This window comes from Carcharhinus amblyrhynchos, chromosome 3 (assembly GCF_965287045.1).
Source record: "Carcharhinus amblyrhynchos chromosome 3, sCarAmb.v2.hapA, whole genome shotgun sequence".
NCBI lineage: Eukaryota > Metazoa > Chordata > Chondrichthyes > Carcharhiniformes > Carcharhinidae > Carcharhinus > Carcharhinus amblyrhynchos.
Window position 1 is genome coordinate 19,659,529 of NC_137326.1, and position 19,365 is coordinate 19,678,893.

The 19,365-nt window shown below is 42.1% G+C and overlaps 1 protein-coding gene across 1 annotated transcript in view; it reads left to right on the forward strand.

Moving 5' to 3' along the window:
- Window positions 1-19,365, forward strand: part of poc1a (POC1 centriolar protein A) — a 110,684-nt gene that overhangs the window by 9,260 nt on the left and 82,059 nt on the right. The window contains exons 4-5 of the mRNA XM_080181839.1: window positions 14,097-14,276; window positions 16,651-16,758. Coding sequence (XP_080037965.1) covers window positions 14,097-14,276; window positions 16,651-16,758 — 288 coding nt within the window. The remainder of the gene's footprint in view (window positions 1-14,096; window positions 14,277-16,650; window positions 16,759-19,365) is intronic.

A 19,365-nucleotide genomic window follows, 5' to 3' on the forward strand; every position in this document is an offset into this window, starting at 1 on the left:
CAAACATCAAAAGAGCACCCTAAAGACAATTAAAGGCACTGTGGTAAAAGTACTGAACTTTTATAGATCTTAAAATCTGTAAGATATTGTTGAACAGATGGGGAAAGTTAGTTCTGAAGGTAATTAATTAAGGTTCTTTGGAACTGTTTAAAATATTAGTATCATGCGAAGCCATTGACTTATTTAAGTGCACTTCTATTTTAGTTTTTTTTAATATTTCTTAGTAAACATTTACTTTGCTATAAAAACATTGCAAATAGTCCAGGGTATCATTTATAGATTTCAAAACCTTGTGTTATAATATCCAATTACAAACACAACATGAAGACGGTTGTCTCAAGTTTTCCTCCTAGGATTTAAATAGCTCGGCACTTGCCATCAGCTTTGCCTTTAACACACTTGATAGCACTATTGATGTCCCCTTCTACCCGTAGTGTGCATTGATTATAAACCGCCCCCACAACTACCTGTCGTTTTTGCTCCACCTATCCTACAACTCACTACAGCCCAGAGTGAGAGGCAATCCTCCTTCAAGCGGTTAGCACTGCTGCCTCACAGTGCCAGGGACCCAGGTTCGATTCCCGACTTGGGTCACTGTCTGTGTGGAATTTACCCGTTCTCCCTGTGTCTGCATGGGTTTCCTCCGGGTGTTCTTGTTTCCTCCCACAATCCGAAGATGTGCTAGTTAGATGGATTGGTCATGCAAATTGCCCCTTAGTGTCAGGGAGACTACAGGGTAAATGCATGGGGTTATGGGAATAGGCCTGAGTGGGATTGTGATTGATGCAGACTCGATGAGTCGAATGGCCTCCTTCTGCAATGTAGGATCCTATGATCAAGGCAGATAAAATTCTCACCACAGGAATGGAAACAATGTGCAGGGTTACGGGGAAAAGATAGGCAAATGGCACTAAGCCATGATGCTTGTTTGGAGAGCTGGTGCAGATGCATTGGGCCAAATGGCAGCCTCCCGCACCATAATGATTCTGTGATAGGCTTGTGCAGAGATCTATTCAATGACAGCAATGAGCACTGTCATAGACCTCTCAATCCTGGTCCATGATTAAATTAAGCACAGATTGCTGGGCTGAAAGTTGCTTCCTTTTGCTGGCTATGTGAATTTGGGAGGTCTTTATCCAGTTCTTAGTAGCCATGTGTCTACAGAGCAAAACCATCTGGAAAAATGCAATTCTATGGGAAACTTGGGCCCTGATTTAGTTGGTATGGGAAATTTAAATATGCCTCCTTGGTGCAGTTGGTGGTGCGTTATTAGAGAAAAGTACTGAGAGCTTTAATCTTCATCCAACTTGGCCATGATACTGCCACTGGTGCCTGAAATGGAAATTATTCTTGCCAGTAATGACATCCTTCACCTTGAACAAGTAAAGGGCACATTTGATTACCAAAAAAATGATGAGCCTCTTATTGATCATTTTAATGGCAAAGAACTCAAATTTGATATTGGCCCAATTTTAATTCAGTGTCAGTAAATGGATTTTGAATGAATTAAGTTTGGGCAGTGTATTGTGTCAACCTGGGATGCATTGTCCATAATGAAAAGGAAAAAGTACTGATAGAGCAGCAAACTTGAGAGGATTCAGGATAGCAAACTCTGGTATACAAAGAAGAACAAAGAACAACCCAACACGGGAAACAGGCCCTTCGGCCCAACGAGCCCACACTGCCATTTCAACAAAACATTTTCCTACACCTACCCTGCCCCGTGTGTATGTGAATTGTACCCCTAACGTAGCCAGATTCAGGGGAGAATAGTGTAGGGTCAATTTGGTACACCAATCAGCCTAAGAGCACATCTTTGGGGTGTGGGAGGAAACAGGAGCACCTGGAGGAAACCCACGCAACCACAGGGAGAATGCGCGAACTCCCACAGACACAGGCCCAAATCCATGTATCTGCACAGCCAGCAGTGATAGTCACTGAGCTGTTGTGGTGCCCGTCTGCTGGTCCAGGATTAAGCACACACAACGACACGTAGTACTAGGCCACTCTCGAAACCTCCAAGAGCAGCCCACGCACGACCCATCTTGTGCATGCCCCTCGTTTGACAACAAGGTGGACCAATACCTGTGGATTAAAAGAGACAAAACATTAACATGTAATATTACATTTCCAGTGTCGTCCCGAGGCTCTGACCCTTTTTAATACCGTCTTCTATAACCCTCCATCCCTGTCTCACTCATGTGCCTATCTAAGTAAACCTTAAACAAGCCCAGCGTGCCTGCCTCCACCACCTTACTTAGTAGCGCATTCCATACCCCCACGACCCTCTGCGTGAAAAACCTTCCTCTAGTATCCAAATTATACTTCTCCCCCTCACCCTTAGATTGTGACCTCTCGTAATAGTTGTCCCCAATCTAGGGAAAAGCCTGCCACTGTTGACTCTATCTACCTCTATCAGATCCCCCCTTAATCTCCGTCTTTCTAAGAAGAGTCCCAGTTTTTCCAATCTTTCCTCGTAACTCAGTCCTACCACACCAGGCAGCATCCTGATAAACCTCCTCTGCACTCTCTCCAGGGTCTCCACATCCTTCCAGTAGTAAGGTGACCAGAACTGGATGCAGTACTCCAAATGTGGTCTAACCAATGTTCTGTACAACTGAAGCATTAGACGACAGCTCTTGTACTCTATACCCCTTCCTATAAAGGCTAGCATTCCATAAGCTTTCTTCACAACCTTCTCTACCTGTGTTGACACCTTCAGAAACTTGTGCACTTGCACTCCCAGGTCCCTCTGCATTTCTATACTCTTAATCGGTCTACCTTTTATCATGTAACTCCTCCCTGCATTATTCCTTCCAAAATACATCACCTCGCATTTGTCAGGATTAAATTCTATCTGCCCAGTATACCAACCTATCTATATCTTGCTGTGTCACCTGACAATCCACCTCAGTATCCGCCAAACCTGCTGTCTTGGTGTCATCTGCAAACTTGCTGATCACACCACGTACACCCTCTTCCAAGTCGTTTATATATATTAGAGGTCCCAATACTGAGCCCTGTGGCACACCACTGGTGACTGACCTCCATCCAGAAAAGGACCCTTCCCCTACTACTCTCTGTCTCCTGTTGCCCAGCCAGTTTTCAATCCATCTAGCTACCTGTCCTTGTATCCCATGTGCCTTAACTTTTTCTACCAGTCTACCGTGAGGGACTTTGTCAAACGCCTTACTGAAATCCATATAGACGACATCAACGGCTCGTCCATCATCAACCGTTTTTGTCACCTCCTCAAAAAATTCTACCAAGATTCGTAAGGCAAGACCTCCCCTGAACAAAGCCATGTTGCGTATCCCTAATCAGATCGCATCGCTCCAAATGCTTATACATCCTATCTCTAAGAATTTTTTCCAATAATTTTCCTACCACCGATGTCAAACTCACTGGCCTATAATTACCAGGGTTATCCCTACTGTCCTTTTTAAACAGCGGTACCACATTAGCTACCCTCCAGTCCTCTGGGACCTCACATGTGTCCAAAGAGGAGACAAAGATTTGCGTCAGAGGCCCAGCAATTTCATCTTTCGTGTCCCTAAGCAGCCTGGGATAAATACCATCAGGCCCCGGAGCTTTATCCGTTTTTATGCTACCTAAAAACCCTAGCACTTCCTCCCTCATAATGGATATTTCCTTCAAATGATCTACAGCTCCCTCCAAGACATTACAAGACACCAAGCCCCTCTCCTTTGTGAATACTGACGCAAAGTATTCATTCAGGATCTCCCCCATTCCCTCAGACTCGATGCATAGCTCCCCTCCTTTGTCCCTAAGAGGACCAATTTTCCCTCTAACCACTCTCTTTTTCCTAATATAAGAGTAAAATGCCTTTGGATTTTCCTTAATCCTATCAGCCAAAGCCATTTCATGCCCTCTTTTTGCCCTTCTAACTCCCCTTTTAAGCTCCCTCCTACTCTCTCTATATTCCTCCAGCGCTCTCTCCGTTCCCAGTTGTTTCGACCTAACATATGACTCTCTCTTCCTGACCAAGTCTTCAATACCCCCTGTAATCCACGGCTCTCTAATCCTGCCTTTCCCATCCTTCCTCTTTGCCGGCACATGCCCTTCTTGCAACGTTATCAGTTTGCCCTTGAAAGCCTCCCAACCTTGGACTTGCCCGCTAACAGCCCCTCCCAATTAGTGTCCTTCAGCTCCCTCCTAATCCGGCTATAGCTCGCCTTCCCCCAGTTCAGTGCCTTCCCCTTCGGTCGGCACTCATCCCTTTCCATTTTTATCCTAAAGTAGGCAGACTTATGGTCACTGTTAGCCACATGTTCGCCAACTGCAACCTCAACCACCTGCCCCGGCTCATTACCCAACACTAAATCCAGTATAGCCCCCTCCCTAGTCGGGCTAGTTATATACTGCTCCAAGGACCCTTCCAACACACATTTTACAAATTTCTCCCCATCCGTACCTCCAGCTCTAGGCACCTTCCAATCCACTCCAGGAAGATTAAAGTCACCCACTACAACCACCTTATTCTTTCTGCGCCTATCTAAAATGCCTCTGCAAATACCTTCCTCCACTGACCTCGGGCTGTTGGGTGGCCTGTAGTATACCCCTAGCATCGTAATCTCTCCCTTTTTATTCCTCAACTCCACCCACAGTGACTCGATCCCTAACTCCTCCATGTTATCCTCCCTCTGCACTACTGTGATGTACTCCTTTATTAACAACACCACCCCACCACCTCTCTTCAACCCTCCTCTGTCACACCTAAAACACATATACCCAGGAACATTCAACTGCCAGTCCTGCCCTTCCTTTAACCACGTCTCCGTCACTGCCACCACATCTAAATTCCTCACAAACATCAAGGCCCTAAGCTCATCCGTTTTACCCGTCACACTCCTCGCATTGAAACAGACTCAGTCCAACCCTCCAGGCCCACTCGGAACCTCCTTCCCCCGATAATTTTTCTTTCACCCAAACCTACCCTGTCACCCAACTCGCTCCCGACCCCAGTGTCTAATGAGCTATCAGTCTCATCCCCCCCCCCCCCCATTAGTTTAAACCCTGCCTAAACACTCCAGCTAACCTCCCTGCTGAGACATTTGTCCCCCTCCCATTCAAATTCTCCCCATCCCTCCTGTACAGGTGCCCTTCTCTCACAAATACTTCCCAGTGACCTACAAAAGTAAAGCCCTCTACCTTGCACCAATCCCTAAGCCATGCATTCAACTGCATGATCTCATTATTCCTAGCCCTGCTGGTACTAGGCAGCAGCCCAGAGAATGCCACCCTGGAGGCTCTGCTCTTCAGTTTGGACCCCAACTCCTTAAATTGCCTCAGTACATCTGCCCTACTCTGCTTTCCTACATCCTTCTCTCCTACGTGTATTATTACTTCTGCCTGGGTCCCCTCCCCTTTCAAAATTCCCTCTATCCTCTCCGATATGTCCTGTACCCCTGCTCCAGGGAGGCAGACTACCATCCTGGAGTCACGCTTTTGCCCACAGAACCTCCTGTCATCCCCCACCACTATCTCATTGCCAGCCCCCTTCCTTCCCTCTGAGTCATTCTGGCCCTCCTGTCTTTCCTTTTGTACCCCTGTCGATGCCTTTTGGGGGGCCACTGGGGTGGTCTTTGGACCTGGACTATTCTTCTTCTTCCTCTTAACAGTTATCCACCCATCCTGTTCCTCAGCCCCTGGGACCTCCACTTGTTCATGGTTCATAGCCATTAACTCCTCATTCTCCCTCACCAGAAATGCATCCTCTATGTTCTGGATCTTATAGCAATTGATTTACAGCAGCTGTGATGTATTTTATGTTTATTTGCTGGAAAATGCTGGGGTTTTTTAAACTTCACTCCAAGGCTTGGATTCATCGGTAGTACAGTTCTGACTGTGTACCATTTTTACAGATGCCGTTCTTTGAATGCGATGTTAAACTGTGTTTTGTCTAGACATTATTTTCCTATTACCCTACTCAAAGAGGAGCAGGGAGTTCACCTTAATTCTCCCCACAACCGAAACCGCCAAAAGTAGGTTAACTTATCATTCATTTAATTGCTCTTTGTGGGATTTTGTTGTTTGCAAAATGGCAATCATATGCCTGCACAACAGTCACTGCATCTTGAGAATAACTTGTTGTAAAGCACTTATGAACAAAAGTCCCGAGAGCTAATTAGTGTTGATTTTAACCTGAGGATCACCACACCTCAGGTGAGGGGCAAGAATGAGAAGGCATGAATAACCTCAGGTACGGGTATTGAATCCGTGCCATTGACGGCGTTATGTATTACGAACAAGCCATCCAGCCAGCTGAGCTAACTGACCCCTTTAAGTACCGTAATGCACTATTGAAAGGTGTGATTTGTTGCTGTATAAATGGACATAATAATGAAACGAAGGAGACTGTCATCAACTTCAGGAAGCGTAGTAAAGGACATGCCCCTGTCTACATCAGCAGAGATGAAGTGGAAATGGTTGAAAGCTTCAAGTTTCTAGGTGTCCATATCACCAAGAGCCTCTCCTGGTCCCTCCATGCTGGCTATAGTTAAGAAAGCCCATCATCATGTTACTTTTCTCAGGAGCTAAGGAAATTTGGCATGCCTGCTACAACTCTCACCAGCTTTTACAGGTGTGCCATGGAAAGCATTCTTTCTGGATATATTACAGCTTAGTATGCTCCTGCTCTGTCCAAGACAACAAGAAACTATAAAGGGTTGTGAACATAGCATAGTTCATCATACAAACCCGCCTCCCATCCATTGACTTTACCTTCACGTCCAGCTGCCTCGGAAAAGTAGCCAGCATAATCAAGGACCCCATGCAGCCTGGAATACTCTCTTCCACCTTCTTCTGTTGGGAAACATATACTAAAATCTGAGAACATGTACCAACTGCTCCAGAACAGCTTCCCTGCTGCCATCAGACTTTTGAATGGTTGGGCTGCACCATGGCACAGTGGTTAGCACTGCTGCCTCAGAGCGCCAGGACCTGGGCTTGATTCCTGGCTTGGGTCACTGTTTGTGTGGAGTTTGCATGTTCTCTCCGTGTCTACATGGATTTCCTCCGAGTGCTCTGGTTTCCTCGCATAGTCCAAAGATGTGCTGGTTAGGTGAATTGGCCGTGCTAAATTCTCCCTCAGCGTACCAGAACAGACGCCGGAGTATGGCGACGAGGGGATTTTCACAGTAACTTCACTGTAGCGTTAATGTAAGCCTACTTATGACACTAATAATTAAACTTTACTGAAGATCAGTTTACCATATTAAGATAATCTTTCTCTACACCCTGGCTATGACAGTTCCACTATATTCTGCACCCTCTCATTTCCTTCTCCCCATGTATTCTATGGACAGTATGCTTTGTCTGTATAGCCCAATACATGTGACAAATAATAAACCAAATCAAATCGTTTTTTTCCTTCTGTTGTGCTTCTGAATGATCACTAGGTGGTGCAATTGATATTGTACTTCAGAAACTGAAGATTTTTTTGAAGCTATAGTTTTGCTGAGGCTGTAAGTTCTTGGAAGTCTGTAACAATAAGGAGTGTGTACTCATCAAGCAATACACAATGTAGCATGTTAAAATGATATTATAAGAGGCGCTTATCCAGTATTTCTTCTTCGTGTAAAGCACTTGAAGTGGTCTCCAGATTGAATAATGGAGCTGTTTCAACAGCTGAAAGCACTTCATTAAGCTGTTTTGATATTTGTTTCTTATCTGGTTTGTGTCTAACAATTAGTTTGTAATATACAGGTGTGCTGCAAGTAGCGGAAAATTGTTTCGTTTCTTCAGTAAATACCTTATTCCCGGCCATTTCAGAAGGACAGTGAAACCTGCGAATCTACAGTTATTTTAAAACAAATTAATTTATATATTGCAGAGAACTTTTGGTTTTGAATATAGGAACATAGAAAATGAGAACAAGAGTAGGCTCTCGAGCCGACTCCATCTTTCAACTATGCTATGGTTGTCTTCTCCCTCAGTGCCATTTTCCTGCATTATCTCCATAGACCATGGGCTGGATTCTCTGGCCACGCTCACCTCAACGCTGGAGAATCCCGCCTGAGGTCAATGAACCTTTGCATGATTCCACGCCCTCCCCCCGCCTGAGGTCAATGTATGGTCCACCCCCTGCTCGCTACAATTCTCATGGCGGGCAGGAGAATTCCAGCCCATGTTTTAAATTCTACCAATCTCTGTCTTAAATATACTCAATGACTGAACTTTCACTGTCCTCTGGGGTAGTTTAGGACATCATTTTTTCTGGGTTTGGATAGGAGTTTTGAGCCTATTTCGATATATTGATGCTACAATATGCTAAACCTATTAAAATAAGCCATGAAATGAGACAAGTTATTGCTGCAGTTTAAATCATGAAAGTTTGCCCTTCTGTGCAAGCCAATATGACATTCACAGCCTTCACCCTTCAAATAAATTCCCAAAAGCTAATTGCCCTAAGTCAACTTGTATTATATAGAATAAAGCAGTGGAGAGTTTGTTTCAAAATATATTGGCATGTAACGGCAGTCAATTGAGCTTTAGTTTTGTATTATCAGTTCATTTATTCAGCAACTGAATTTTTGATGTACAAAAATTGCTCACCAGGTAGAACCTCCTTTCTATCTGCCTAGCATGAATTGCACATTCCTCTTGTAGGAATATCACCCAGTTATCCAAATTCACAGAACTTAAGCTCAGGTTAGCAGAGGGAAGGCTCTGGGATCCCTGTTGTGTAGGGGAACTGCTGGAGTTCAGCTAGCTAAAACTGCGTTCAACAGAACTGTATCATGCTGTTCAACCACCTCGGACTCGCCTACCTGTTGGGCATTGACTTGTAAGCGATTCTGGAGCTATGGCAAGAATCATGGCTCACCTAATGAAGGGGCAGTGCTCTGAAAATTTGTGCTACCAAATAAACCTGTTGGACTTAAACCCAGTGTTGTGAGACTTGTTACTGTGCTTACCCCATTCCAACGCTGGCATCTCCACGTCAAGAATCATGGTTCCTAGTGATGGTTTATTCCTCCAGGTGCCACCGGGAAGCTATTCTTGGGTTACTGAGTTTATAACAAGAAGGTTGATTTGGTTTGAAGCTTGTCACCTTACTTTACCAACCAGGAGCTCGTAATTGGCTTGGCATGAGACAGTACCCCACAGCAGGTGCCTTTGATGTTTGGAAGGCCAATGGTCAGCTGCACTGGAATGTTTGTTATGTTATTTCATGGGATATGGGTGTCAGCAATTGTTGGCAATGGGTGTCGCTGGCAAAGCCAGCAATTATCATTTACTCTTGTGAAGATGGTGGTGAATGGTCTCCTTGAACTGCTACTGCCAACAGCCATGAACCAACTAACTTTGTCCAAAGTATTTGCGAGTAATTCTGAAATTTTGATGTTCAAATTTAATTGGATAACTTTCTGCTTTGAAGCATGAGAACTTTACAAAACTTTGCCAAAGCAAAAAACTAAATCACATTCAATTCAGGCAGCCTGCCTACAAAAATATCTTTACCATGCAGACTATTGATAAGTGATCTGCATTTGTAATTGCTTAGATTGGCAGAAGTTGATTGTGAATGTTGTTTACTAAATGGTCTGGCAACATTTGAATTAAAAATAAGTTTTGATGATAATTTTGCTCCTTTGATAAAAATTAATGTTTGTCGGCTGCGCGCTTACTCAGCTTGAAGGCTACAATCGTTAAAATTTCCTCGCTCAGTCGGTAGAGCTTGAGACTCTTAATCTCAGGCTTGTGGGTTGGTTGGGCAGTTAGCATTTGAGGCAGCACAGGGGTTAGCACTGCTGCCTTGTAGTGCCAGGGACCTGGGTTTGAATTCCAGCTTGAGTCAGTCTCTGTGCGCAGTTTGCACGTTTTCCCCATGTCTGCGTGGGTTTTCTCCGAGTGCTCCAGTTTACTCCCACGCTCTGAAAGACATGCTGGTTTGGTGCATTGACTCGAACAAGCATCAGAATGTGGCAACTAGGGGAATTTCACAGTAACTTCACTGCAATGTTAAGGAGCCATACTTCTTGACTAAGAAATCAAAACTTTAAACTTCGAGATTTATTTTGGTTAAATTGATGTATTGTGTAGGTGCTGAGGATTAAGCCTGTCACTGTGTTGTACCCAGGTGAAATCACCATTATCCATTATATACAATGATTCAAGACCAAGAGTGCTAATAGGCCTGAAACTACTTATAGGTTGTTGCTGGGCAACACAAGAATGTTCAAATAGATGTTCTGAAAATAAATTTAACAATAGTGGCCTGTGATAAAGAGATGCAGATGCTATATTTAGTAGCATGAACTTAAAAGCAATTTGTTTTCATGTACCTACCTTGAGGTTATGCCCCATGATTAAAATGTATGTGTCCTGATTTAAAATAAATGTCATTGTATTTAGAGCTCTTAATTGGATGCAAAAATGGAACAATAGCATTAAAAGCATTAATTCTTTGAGGGTCCTGGTTCATATTCGATGGATAGACAAATGTGTTCTTGAATATTTGATGTAATTCTGTAATTATTGTATACCAAGATCTATTCTAAAAACAAATCTGTGGCATTGCTCGCTATGTTGGAAAATGCACTGTTTGACTACAGGATTATTGTAATGTGTAAGCCAGAATTTATTATTAAATGACATATAATTAATGTCCTGTGACATTGTTCACGAACCAAAAAGTAAACTTCTCCTGGAGTGCATAATCTAAAATGACAGTCCAGTGCGGAACTGAGGGAATGCTGCCTTGTCAAAACATTGCCACTTGTAACAGTCATTAAACTGATGCATTGTCCAGTGGCTTAAAGAAAGATAAAAATCCTTTGTTTTTACTTGAAGAGCAAGGAATTTTTCCAATGTTCTGGGAAATCCTGTCTAAATTATTGCCAACAGAAAAGACCCTGAATTCAAAATCAAAGTAGAAATCAGAGTACAATAAATAAGCATCAACTGTGGAGTAAACATTCACTATTAATCTTATGCAAGGATCAGTACAGGCGAATGCCAAATATGATTTTGATACTGAAAATTGAAACTCATTACTGACTTGTAACTAATTATAATCTCCAGTGTCTGTTTTTTTTTAGATAAGTAGCTTATGCAGTATTCTTTACTTCTGTACTTTTTGTTTACTAATGTTTGGTTCACAGGATCTTTCCTTGAACCTTTAAGTGACTGTGAGGGTTGATGCCAGGGCCAAGGGACTTCAATTATATAAAAAGAATAGAAAAACTCAAATTAGTAAAAATACTGCAGGTATATAGAAATCTACAATAAAAACAAAATACTAGAAACAGTATTAATGTTGCAGTTTGATGGGTGGCACAGTGGTTAGCACTGCTGTCTTACAGCGTCAAGGACCTGGGTTCAATACCCAGCTTGGGTCACTGTCTGTGTGGAGTTTACACATTCTCCCTGTGTCTACTTGGGTTTCCTCCAGGTGCACCGCTTTCCTCCCACAGACCAAAGATGTATGGGTTAAGTGGATAAGCCATGCTACATTGACCCTTAGTGTCAGGGGACAGGGTAGGGTAAATGAATCGGGTTGTGGGGATGGGGCCTGGGTGGGATTGCGGTTGGTGCAGACTCAATGGGCTCCTTCTGCACTGTTGGGATTCTATGATGACCTTCAGAAGTGAAGACGTTGGGATTTTTCTCTTTACAGCAGATGATTAAAGGAAAATATAATAAAGACTGAAAATTCATGGAAGATAAGGAGAGACTGCTTCCAGTGGCAGAATAGTCAGTAACTAGACAACACAGATAGTTGGCAAAAGATCTAAAGAGGACCTGGAAAAAATGCAGTGAGTTGTTACGATTGAAAATGCGCAGTCTGAAAGTTGGTGGAGTAAAGATTGCATTTTACTGTTTGTGTGGAAGATTCAATGGTGGGGTCATATCCCTTTTGTCTGGCTGCATGGTCACTTGTGAGACTTCCTTGCTGATCTTGCCACATAGAATCAATTGGTATCTGGCAAGTGGGGAAGCCAGCCAATTATGGGTGGTGTGAGAAATCTACTCCCAGTTTTGAGGCATGGTGCGACACAGGGTGGAAGTGGAGATGATGGCGGCTGGATGCTTGCAATAGGGCACCCTGTTACTGAGGGTGCGACGGGTGTGGAACCCCTGACAGCAGTCAATATTCTGGCTCGTTGGATGACTGAGACTTCTTCTATACTCCTGTTTTCAAACCAGTTAAGCAGGTGAAAGGAAGGTCACCTCAAAAATATGGATGGTTGAGGGGGATGAAAATGAACATGATCATAAAATGAAGGGGAAGATTTTAAATATGCCTGTCTCTTCCTGCCACTTCATCCATCGCCACAGGATTAATAATATTGACTTCAAGTGTATTAACAGCACAGGAATATATTGGACTGTTAAATCTTTGCAGGTTGAGCCAATGTGTTAAGGATTTATTTTGCAATTTTGCTTGGATAATAAATCGTTTTTATGTTGATGTTGAATCATGGTATGTAGGTTGTAATCTATAGAAATATTTCATGCTGTAAAGGGATACTTTGCAATTGCCTAGCACTCATTAAAATTTCACAAAGGTGTTTGGTGAGCATGTCCTGATTCACTTCCACAGCATGTAACAAAGATTAATTGATGAGGGATTTTAAAAGAACTATAGAACTAAGTGGGAAAGTACCTCTTATGACTGACTCATTCTGATAGTCTAACCAGAGGCATTTAATTATTCCTCAATATGCCAATCTATATAGAATCATAGAATCCTACAGTGCAGAAGGAGGCTATTCAGCCCATCAAGTCTGCACGGACCACAATCCCACCCAGGCCCTATCCCATAACCATGCATTCACCCTAGCTAGTCCCCCGTCACTGGCCAATCCACCTAACCTGCACATCTTTGGACTGTGGGAGGAAATCAGAGCACCTGGAGGAAACCCATGCAGACACGGGAAGAATTTGCAAACTGTACACAGGCTGTGACCTGAAACTGGAATTGAACCTGGTCCCTGGTGTTGTGAGGTAGCAATGCTAACCTCTGTGCCTCTAGAAGTGTAACACTTCTCAAATTTAATACTGAACTATTTAGTTATAGGGATTGTGAAATTTGTGTGTGTTTCTGAATTGAAATTTGGTTTCTTTGTCTGAATTCAAGGAGTCAGTTTCAAGTCTACCTCACTTTAGTTCACCTGCCTACATGTATTCCATCTGTCTTCCTCCCCAAGGCCCACAGCCACCCCAACCAGCATCACCACCATCTTACTTTTTTTAAGCATTGCCTTGAGTTTATTGACTTGTCGCTTGATCAAACCAGGCATTCATGTATCACTTGAATAAAAATAGAAAATGCTGGAAAAATTCAACAGACCTGGTAGCATCTGTGAATAGAGAAAGAGTCAACATTTCAAGCCCAAAATGAATCTTCTTTGAAACTGATTCATGCATCAGGGAAGCATAATGGCACAGTGGTTAGTACTGCTTCCTCAAAGCACCAGGGACCCGGGTTCAGACTCCAAACTCTATGTGGAGTTTGCACATTCTCCCAGTGTCTGGATGGGTTTCTTCCGGGTGCTCCGGTTTCCTCCCACAAAGATGTGCAGGTTAGGTGAATTGGGCATGCTGAATTGCCCCTTAGTGTCCTAGGATGTGTAGCTTATGGGGATTAGTAGGATAAATACATGGAGTTACGGAGTTAGGACCTGGGAGGGATGCTCTGTCAGAGAGTCGGTTCAGACATGATGGGCCGAATGGCCGCCTTCTGTACTGTAGGAATTCTATGATTATTTCTTAAATAGGGAAATTATGAGATAATGCTTTTAGTTTTCAACGGATTTTCTCTCTCACCCCTCTTGTCAGCCTTAAAAAATTTTGAATTTTTTCAGACTTTTCTCACTAAAATTACATCCTCTAAGTTTGTGTCTGCATTTGTTTGTTAACTTGATTATGACACATCACTGGTTTCTTGAAGTTGGGAAGTACTGGAACCTTGAGAAATAATAGTGGTTAGTGGGAGGTATTCAAAGTTGCCTTGAGAGAAATGGTTCAATGGTTGGACACTTAATCTGTGGGAACATTTGCTGTGTGGTGCATTATAATATTGCTTTTAATGGACTCACATCATCTCTTTTCCTATTTCTCTGTAGAAAGGGTGAGTCAACTGTGTTAAAAGCTCACACAGGAACCATACGAAGTGTACAGTTCTCCAGCGATGGACAATCATTGGTTACAGCTTCTGATGACAAAACCATCAAAGTTTGGACAGTTCATCGGCAGAAGTTTCTTTTTTCTCTGAGCCAGCACATAAATTGGGTTCGCTGTGCCAAGTAAGTACTTCTATTGTAGTAATTATACTTTACAGAGGGGAGGCAGGAAATGGTTTGGTTGGCATTTCTGCCTTTCATGAATATCGTTTGATGCATGGATTAGTCTTTGTGTGACTTCAGAGACTGAGAGTAGATCTGTCATGCTAAAACTTGTATTTTAAAGCATTTTGACAGAAACTGTGTTCTCTGTCCTAGTGTGGATGGGTGGTCTGAGTTTTACTTCACTTCAGTAATACTCTTAATGCTGGTATGCATTTTAATTACATGAAAAATTGTCCTCCTTACTTAGTTTATTTTATTTTTTCCACATGTTGCACATTTATTCTCTTCCTTTTGGGGGGGTGGGTATGAGAATATGTTTGCTATTTTGTGCTCATTTTTAAGTATTATTTTATTGTACTAGTATTAGTTTATGTTGCATACACTTCATTACGTAGTAGTATCTGTTTGCTATTCTTTGCTCGGTGAGTTTGGGAGGCCAATATATTTATGTACTTATATTAGATATCCTGTTGCATGATTAGAAGCTTGTACTTGTGTTTCTGTCTGCCATCCTTTACTTGATGAATTTGGATTTCCATTGGCTCTCTGGGGAGCCACTATATATATTTCCCCTCAAAGTATGAGGGAAAGAGTGTGACATACCAAAACAGTTCTTTTCTAGGTCCATGTGGCCAACTTATAGCAATATTGAGTGAGTCCCAGACCTAATTTGCTTATTCATATGCTCGACCTTTGTGCATTGGACTAAATTTTGCTTCGTGAAATATAAAAAGTGAAATGTAAAAATAACTTTAAAAATCAGTTTGGGGGGAATCTCTTTTTTCCTACATGACGACTGGCAGAATTTGTTTTTCCCTTTTTCAAGGGCTGTTCTTTTTGGTTGGTGATTAATTGGGTTCATTAATATATTAGAATCAGTCACTACAAACGAAAGATATACAGCACAGAATCAGGCCCTTTGGTCCAACTCATTCATACCGACCAGGTTTCCTAAACTGAACTAGTCCCATTTGTCTGCATTTGGCCCATATCCCTCTTAAACCATTCCTATCAGTGTGCCTGTCCAAATGTCTTTTAAATATTGTAATTGTACCTGCCTCTATCACCTCCTCTGACAGTTCATTCCATATACTCACCACGCTCTGTGTGAAAAAGTTGTCTGTACGGTCCCCTTTATGGTGTATATAATTTAGTAGGTTATGCACATGGACAGTATTATTGAAATATTGTAAAATAGCAGGTGTTGCCCTTTCATACAGTGTCAAATTTGATTAAAAATTTGATAGTGTCGAAGCACAACCTTTTATGCAGAAGAATTAGCAGTTAGCACAGAGGCTGTTTACATTTTTCAGATCACAGAAAACTTGCATGTCAGAGGTGTGCATTGGACCAAATTTTGCAGTCAGCACACAATAAATATCTCTATCATTTCATTGCATTTAGACTTGCCCACAGAACTGCAAACAGTTTTTGCACTGAAAGTTGCAGTGACCCAAAGTCCAAATTGGTACAGTGGGTTCTAACTGTGTGGACAGGGAAAGCAATGCTGTATTTCCCAAACCAATCAGATCGAAAGATCCTTAATGAAGCACAGAGTCTAAACTAAGAAATGTAAGTTGAAATCGGTCACTTAATGTCAGACCATGCTCTGAAAGCAAAGTAAATAGAGGGAAATAAAGATGGGGGGGGAGGGAGGGTAAGAAAAAAATTAAAAATATTTTTTAAATTATAAAGTCTTCAAAAGTAAATCAAATTTGAAGAAATGATATTCTACACCCATTAATTTTCATTGCTGGAGAGGTTGTTTGGCAGTAATTAAGATTTACCACACTGCTAAAATTTCATTTACACTTGCATGGACAAGACCCAACTTTTTTGATAATGCCCAATGGACATGTAGTTGGGTGTGCACTGAAGCTATGAACTTTCAAGTCCTTGGTTCGGGGATGGAGGTGGATGGGAGTAACTTGATTGCTTTGTGGGCAGCAAGCATGGACTCAAATGGGCGAAATGATGACCTCCTGTGCTATAATTGATTCTATGATAGCACATTGTTCCATGCCATGAGTCTTTCAATATAATACTGTCATAGTGAAGCTTCTGAAGTATCAGGGAAACTCAAACTGCATCTTCCTGGTTTCCATATTTGGTTTTGCATGTGTCGTTGCCAGAAGTTGATGTGCAACTTGCTCTTCAGTAACAGAGTGCTGATAGGCTTATCGTTTTTTTTTCACAAAATCCCAGCCAATATAGTTGACGGAGGTTTTTTAGCAACTTCCAACTACATTTCTTTTCTGTGTATAGAACTGGGAATAAAGCACTTCCTCATTGTTTTATAGTTTAACTGTATCTTTTTGTTTTCAAATTCAAGATTTTCACCAGATGGACGGCTCATTGTTTCTGCAAGTGATGACAAAACTATTAAAATTTGGGATAAAGCTACTAGAGAATGTATACATTCATTTTACGAACATGGAGGGTGAGATTTATAATTCCACATATTTGTAAATAAATTTTCAGTGTATTAATAATTGAACAGTCCTTACCTGTAGTGCTTGCACTGTCACCCCACTGTGCAGTGGAGCAATGGATTGTAGGTTTGTGCCCGTGTTTTGTCTGCATGCCAGATTCCTAATCTCAGTGGTGACATTAATGAGCTGGTGCAGGATGTGGAGCTTCCTCTGAAAGGAAGGAAGGACCCTGGATGAAAGTACATTCTGTACCTTCTAGCATGTGACATATTTGCTGCGATACTCTGAAATTAAAATAGAGGTTTGCTTAAAGAGGTAAACCAGACTGGGTCTCTGTGTTTCATTACACCAGTATATTTTTTGCTACGGGTAAACTAGCTGGTATGATGTTAGTTAGCTTGTATATGTTAATAGTGGTTTGTTACATGAAACCATTTGGATTGTTGCCACTTGAAGTTTGCTTTGCCACCTGCAGATGGTCCATTAAGATTATGCAATCACATGATAAATGGATTTAGGCTTGTCTTTTGTTAACTGATAGTGGTTTATTGCCATATGTATTTGAATTTTTGATTTCGTTTGGCTGCTTGAAGATTAGACGAGATCATGTTTGTTATTTGCTTTATTCGGGGAGGATATATATGTTTCCTAACCTACTGCCATCTGTTTTGCCTTTGCTACTACTTACCTTGTTAATGAACTTATCTAAATTATGACTTAAATGTTACACTATCACTTTGTAAAATACAGCAGATGGAGAGTGATTTATGCCACATTCAGTAAACTAACTTTAGTGATGGAGATTTTCTTAATGAAACATGGGCATGGAATGTTACCAAATCCATGCTCAATAGAGCTTTGTTAATGCATTAAGTTTATAATTAGAGAGTTTCGGATGTGATGGCTGGGACATGGTATATTTGTCTATAAACATTCCTTTGATTTACTTTAGTGTGAATTAAGATGCAAGATTCATTTCCTTTTACTCGATGCTTAATCCAACCTGAATAAAATAATAGACCTGAATTTACTGTGACTGGCAAACAAATGTCAACAGTATTGCTCCTTCAATTTGCTGTTGCACATTTCATTTCCAAGATCTTTTGCACAAGAGGTGGGAGATCAAAATTGCATGGCATCCTCTGTAGAGCATTGGGGCTCAGAGCAAAGAGGGCAAGCAACTTTGGGGGAATGTAGTTGGGGCGTGGGGGGGGGGGGGGGTCGGTGGTGCGGGGTGTGTGGCGGACCATGCAAAGGTCCATTGATCTTGGACTGGATTTTTTGATTCTGGGCCGAACATGGCCAGAAAATGCTATCCAATCAAACTGAAATATGACTAAAGGAACAGCATGGACTCTTTACCAGGAAGTGTAAGCTTTGTATTGAATTGAAAATCAGGTATCGAAAGCTAAATAAACAGAAAGCAAGAGGGAGAGAATTAAGACACTGAAAGAACAAAGGTTTCTAATGACCATTAAAATCTGCAGGATTGTGAGGCCACACTTGAGAGTTAATTTTCAATTCCAGAAAGATTGTTTGACAGCAATTAAGATGCATCACACCATTAAAAAAGGTACTGAGACTGAAATAGACAATTACCCACTTTAGTGTGTGAGTTTAGTCTGTGTTGATCTTGTAAGTCCAGTAAGTTCACGCCATTCAATACATTCAGGCTGGGGAATCAGATAGTGAGATATTAATTTCATGCAGTTTGTGGAGGAACAGCACATCTTGGCAACAATATCTGGGTTTTCATATTTAACTGTAAGGTTACACTGCTGTGAAGTTGCTGCCCGATTTGCGTATAAATAATGGTGAGCGTGGTTAGTCTCACCAATATTTTCACATTAAGTTCTGGCCCACTGTTTGCTGTAAGAGTGTGTGTTTTGAATTTCGCGTAGACATTTACCTTGAGAGTCATTGCCGTCATGTGTTGAAATTGGTTTTGTTCTATAAACCTCTTGCTGACAAGTTGTTGATTAAAGCTGCTCAAATGTATATAATGTTGAAGACATTGGGAGAAAGGAAATATCTATATTAGTTAGGTCCTAGATGTAAAAAGACATTAGGCAGGATTTTCCTGCAGGCTTTAGGACCCCGATATCAGGATCTGCACTTGACTGCAGTGAGATTGGCATACAACTGTTCCTAGAGGCAGTTTCCTAATCGGTGCCTCCGAGTTTGTCAGCTTATTAAACTGGGCTTCGGATTTTGCAGGCCTGGCAATTCTGAAGTCTCGGCAGCCCCACCTGGGGAGGTGGACTTTGCTGAGGCAGGCAGGAGACCTCGAGGCAATATCAAAATGTATGTAGACTTGAAGGCGTAAAAGTACATATATTCATCAAGGGGAGGAACGCCTTTAGGCTCTCGGATTGGAGGAGAAATGCTGCCACATGGCTCAGTGGGGCTGCTGGTGGAGCGGTGGGGTGGGGTGGGGGGGACATCCTTGCCTGCCATAGGTAAGGTAGGACTGCCATAGATAGGCCTCCTTGTACGACAAGGGCTCTCTGCCATTGCAAAATGCCAGCAAGCCAGTTTAATTGCCCTAATTGGGACCTTGATTATATAAATTGGCTGCCTGCCTCCATGGTGCTTGCAGCCAATCTACTTCCCTG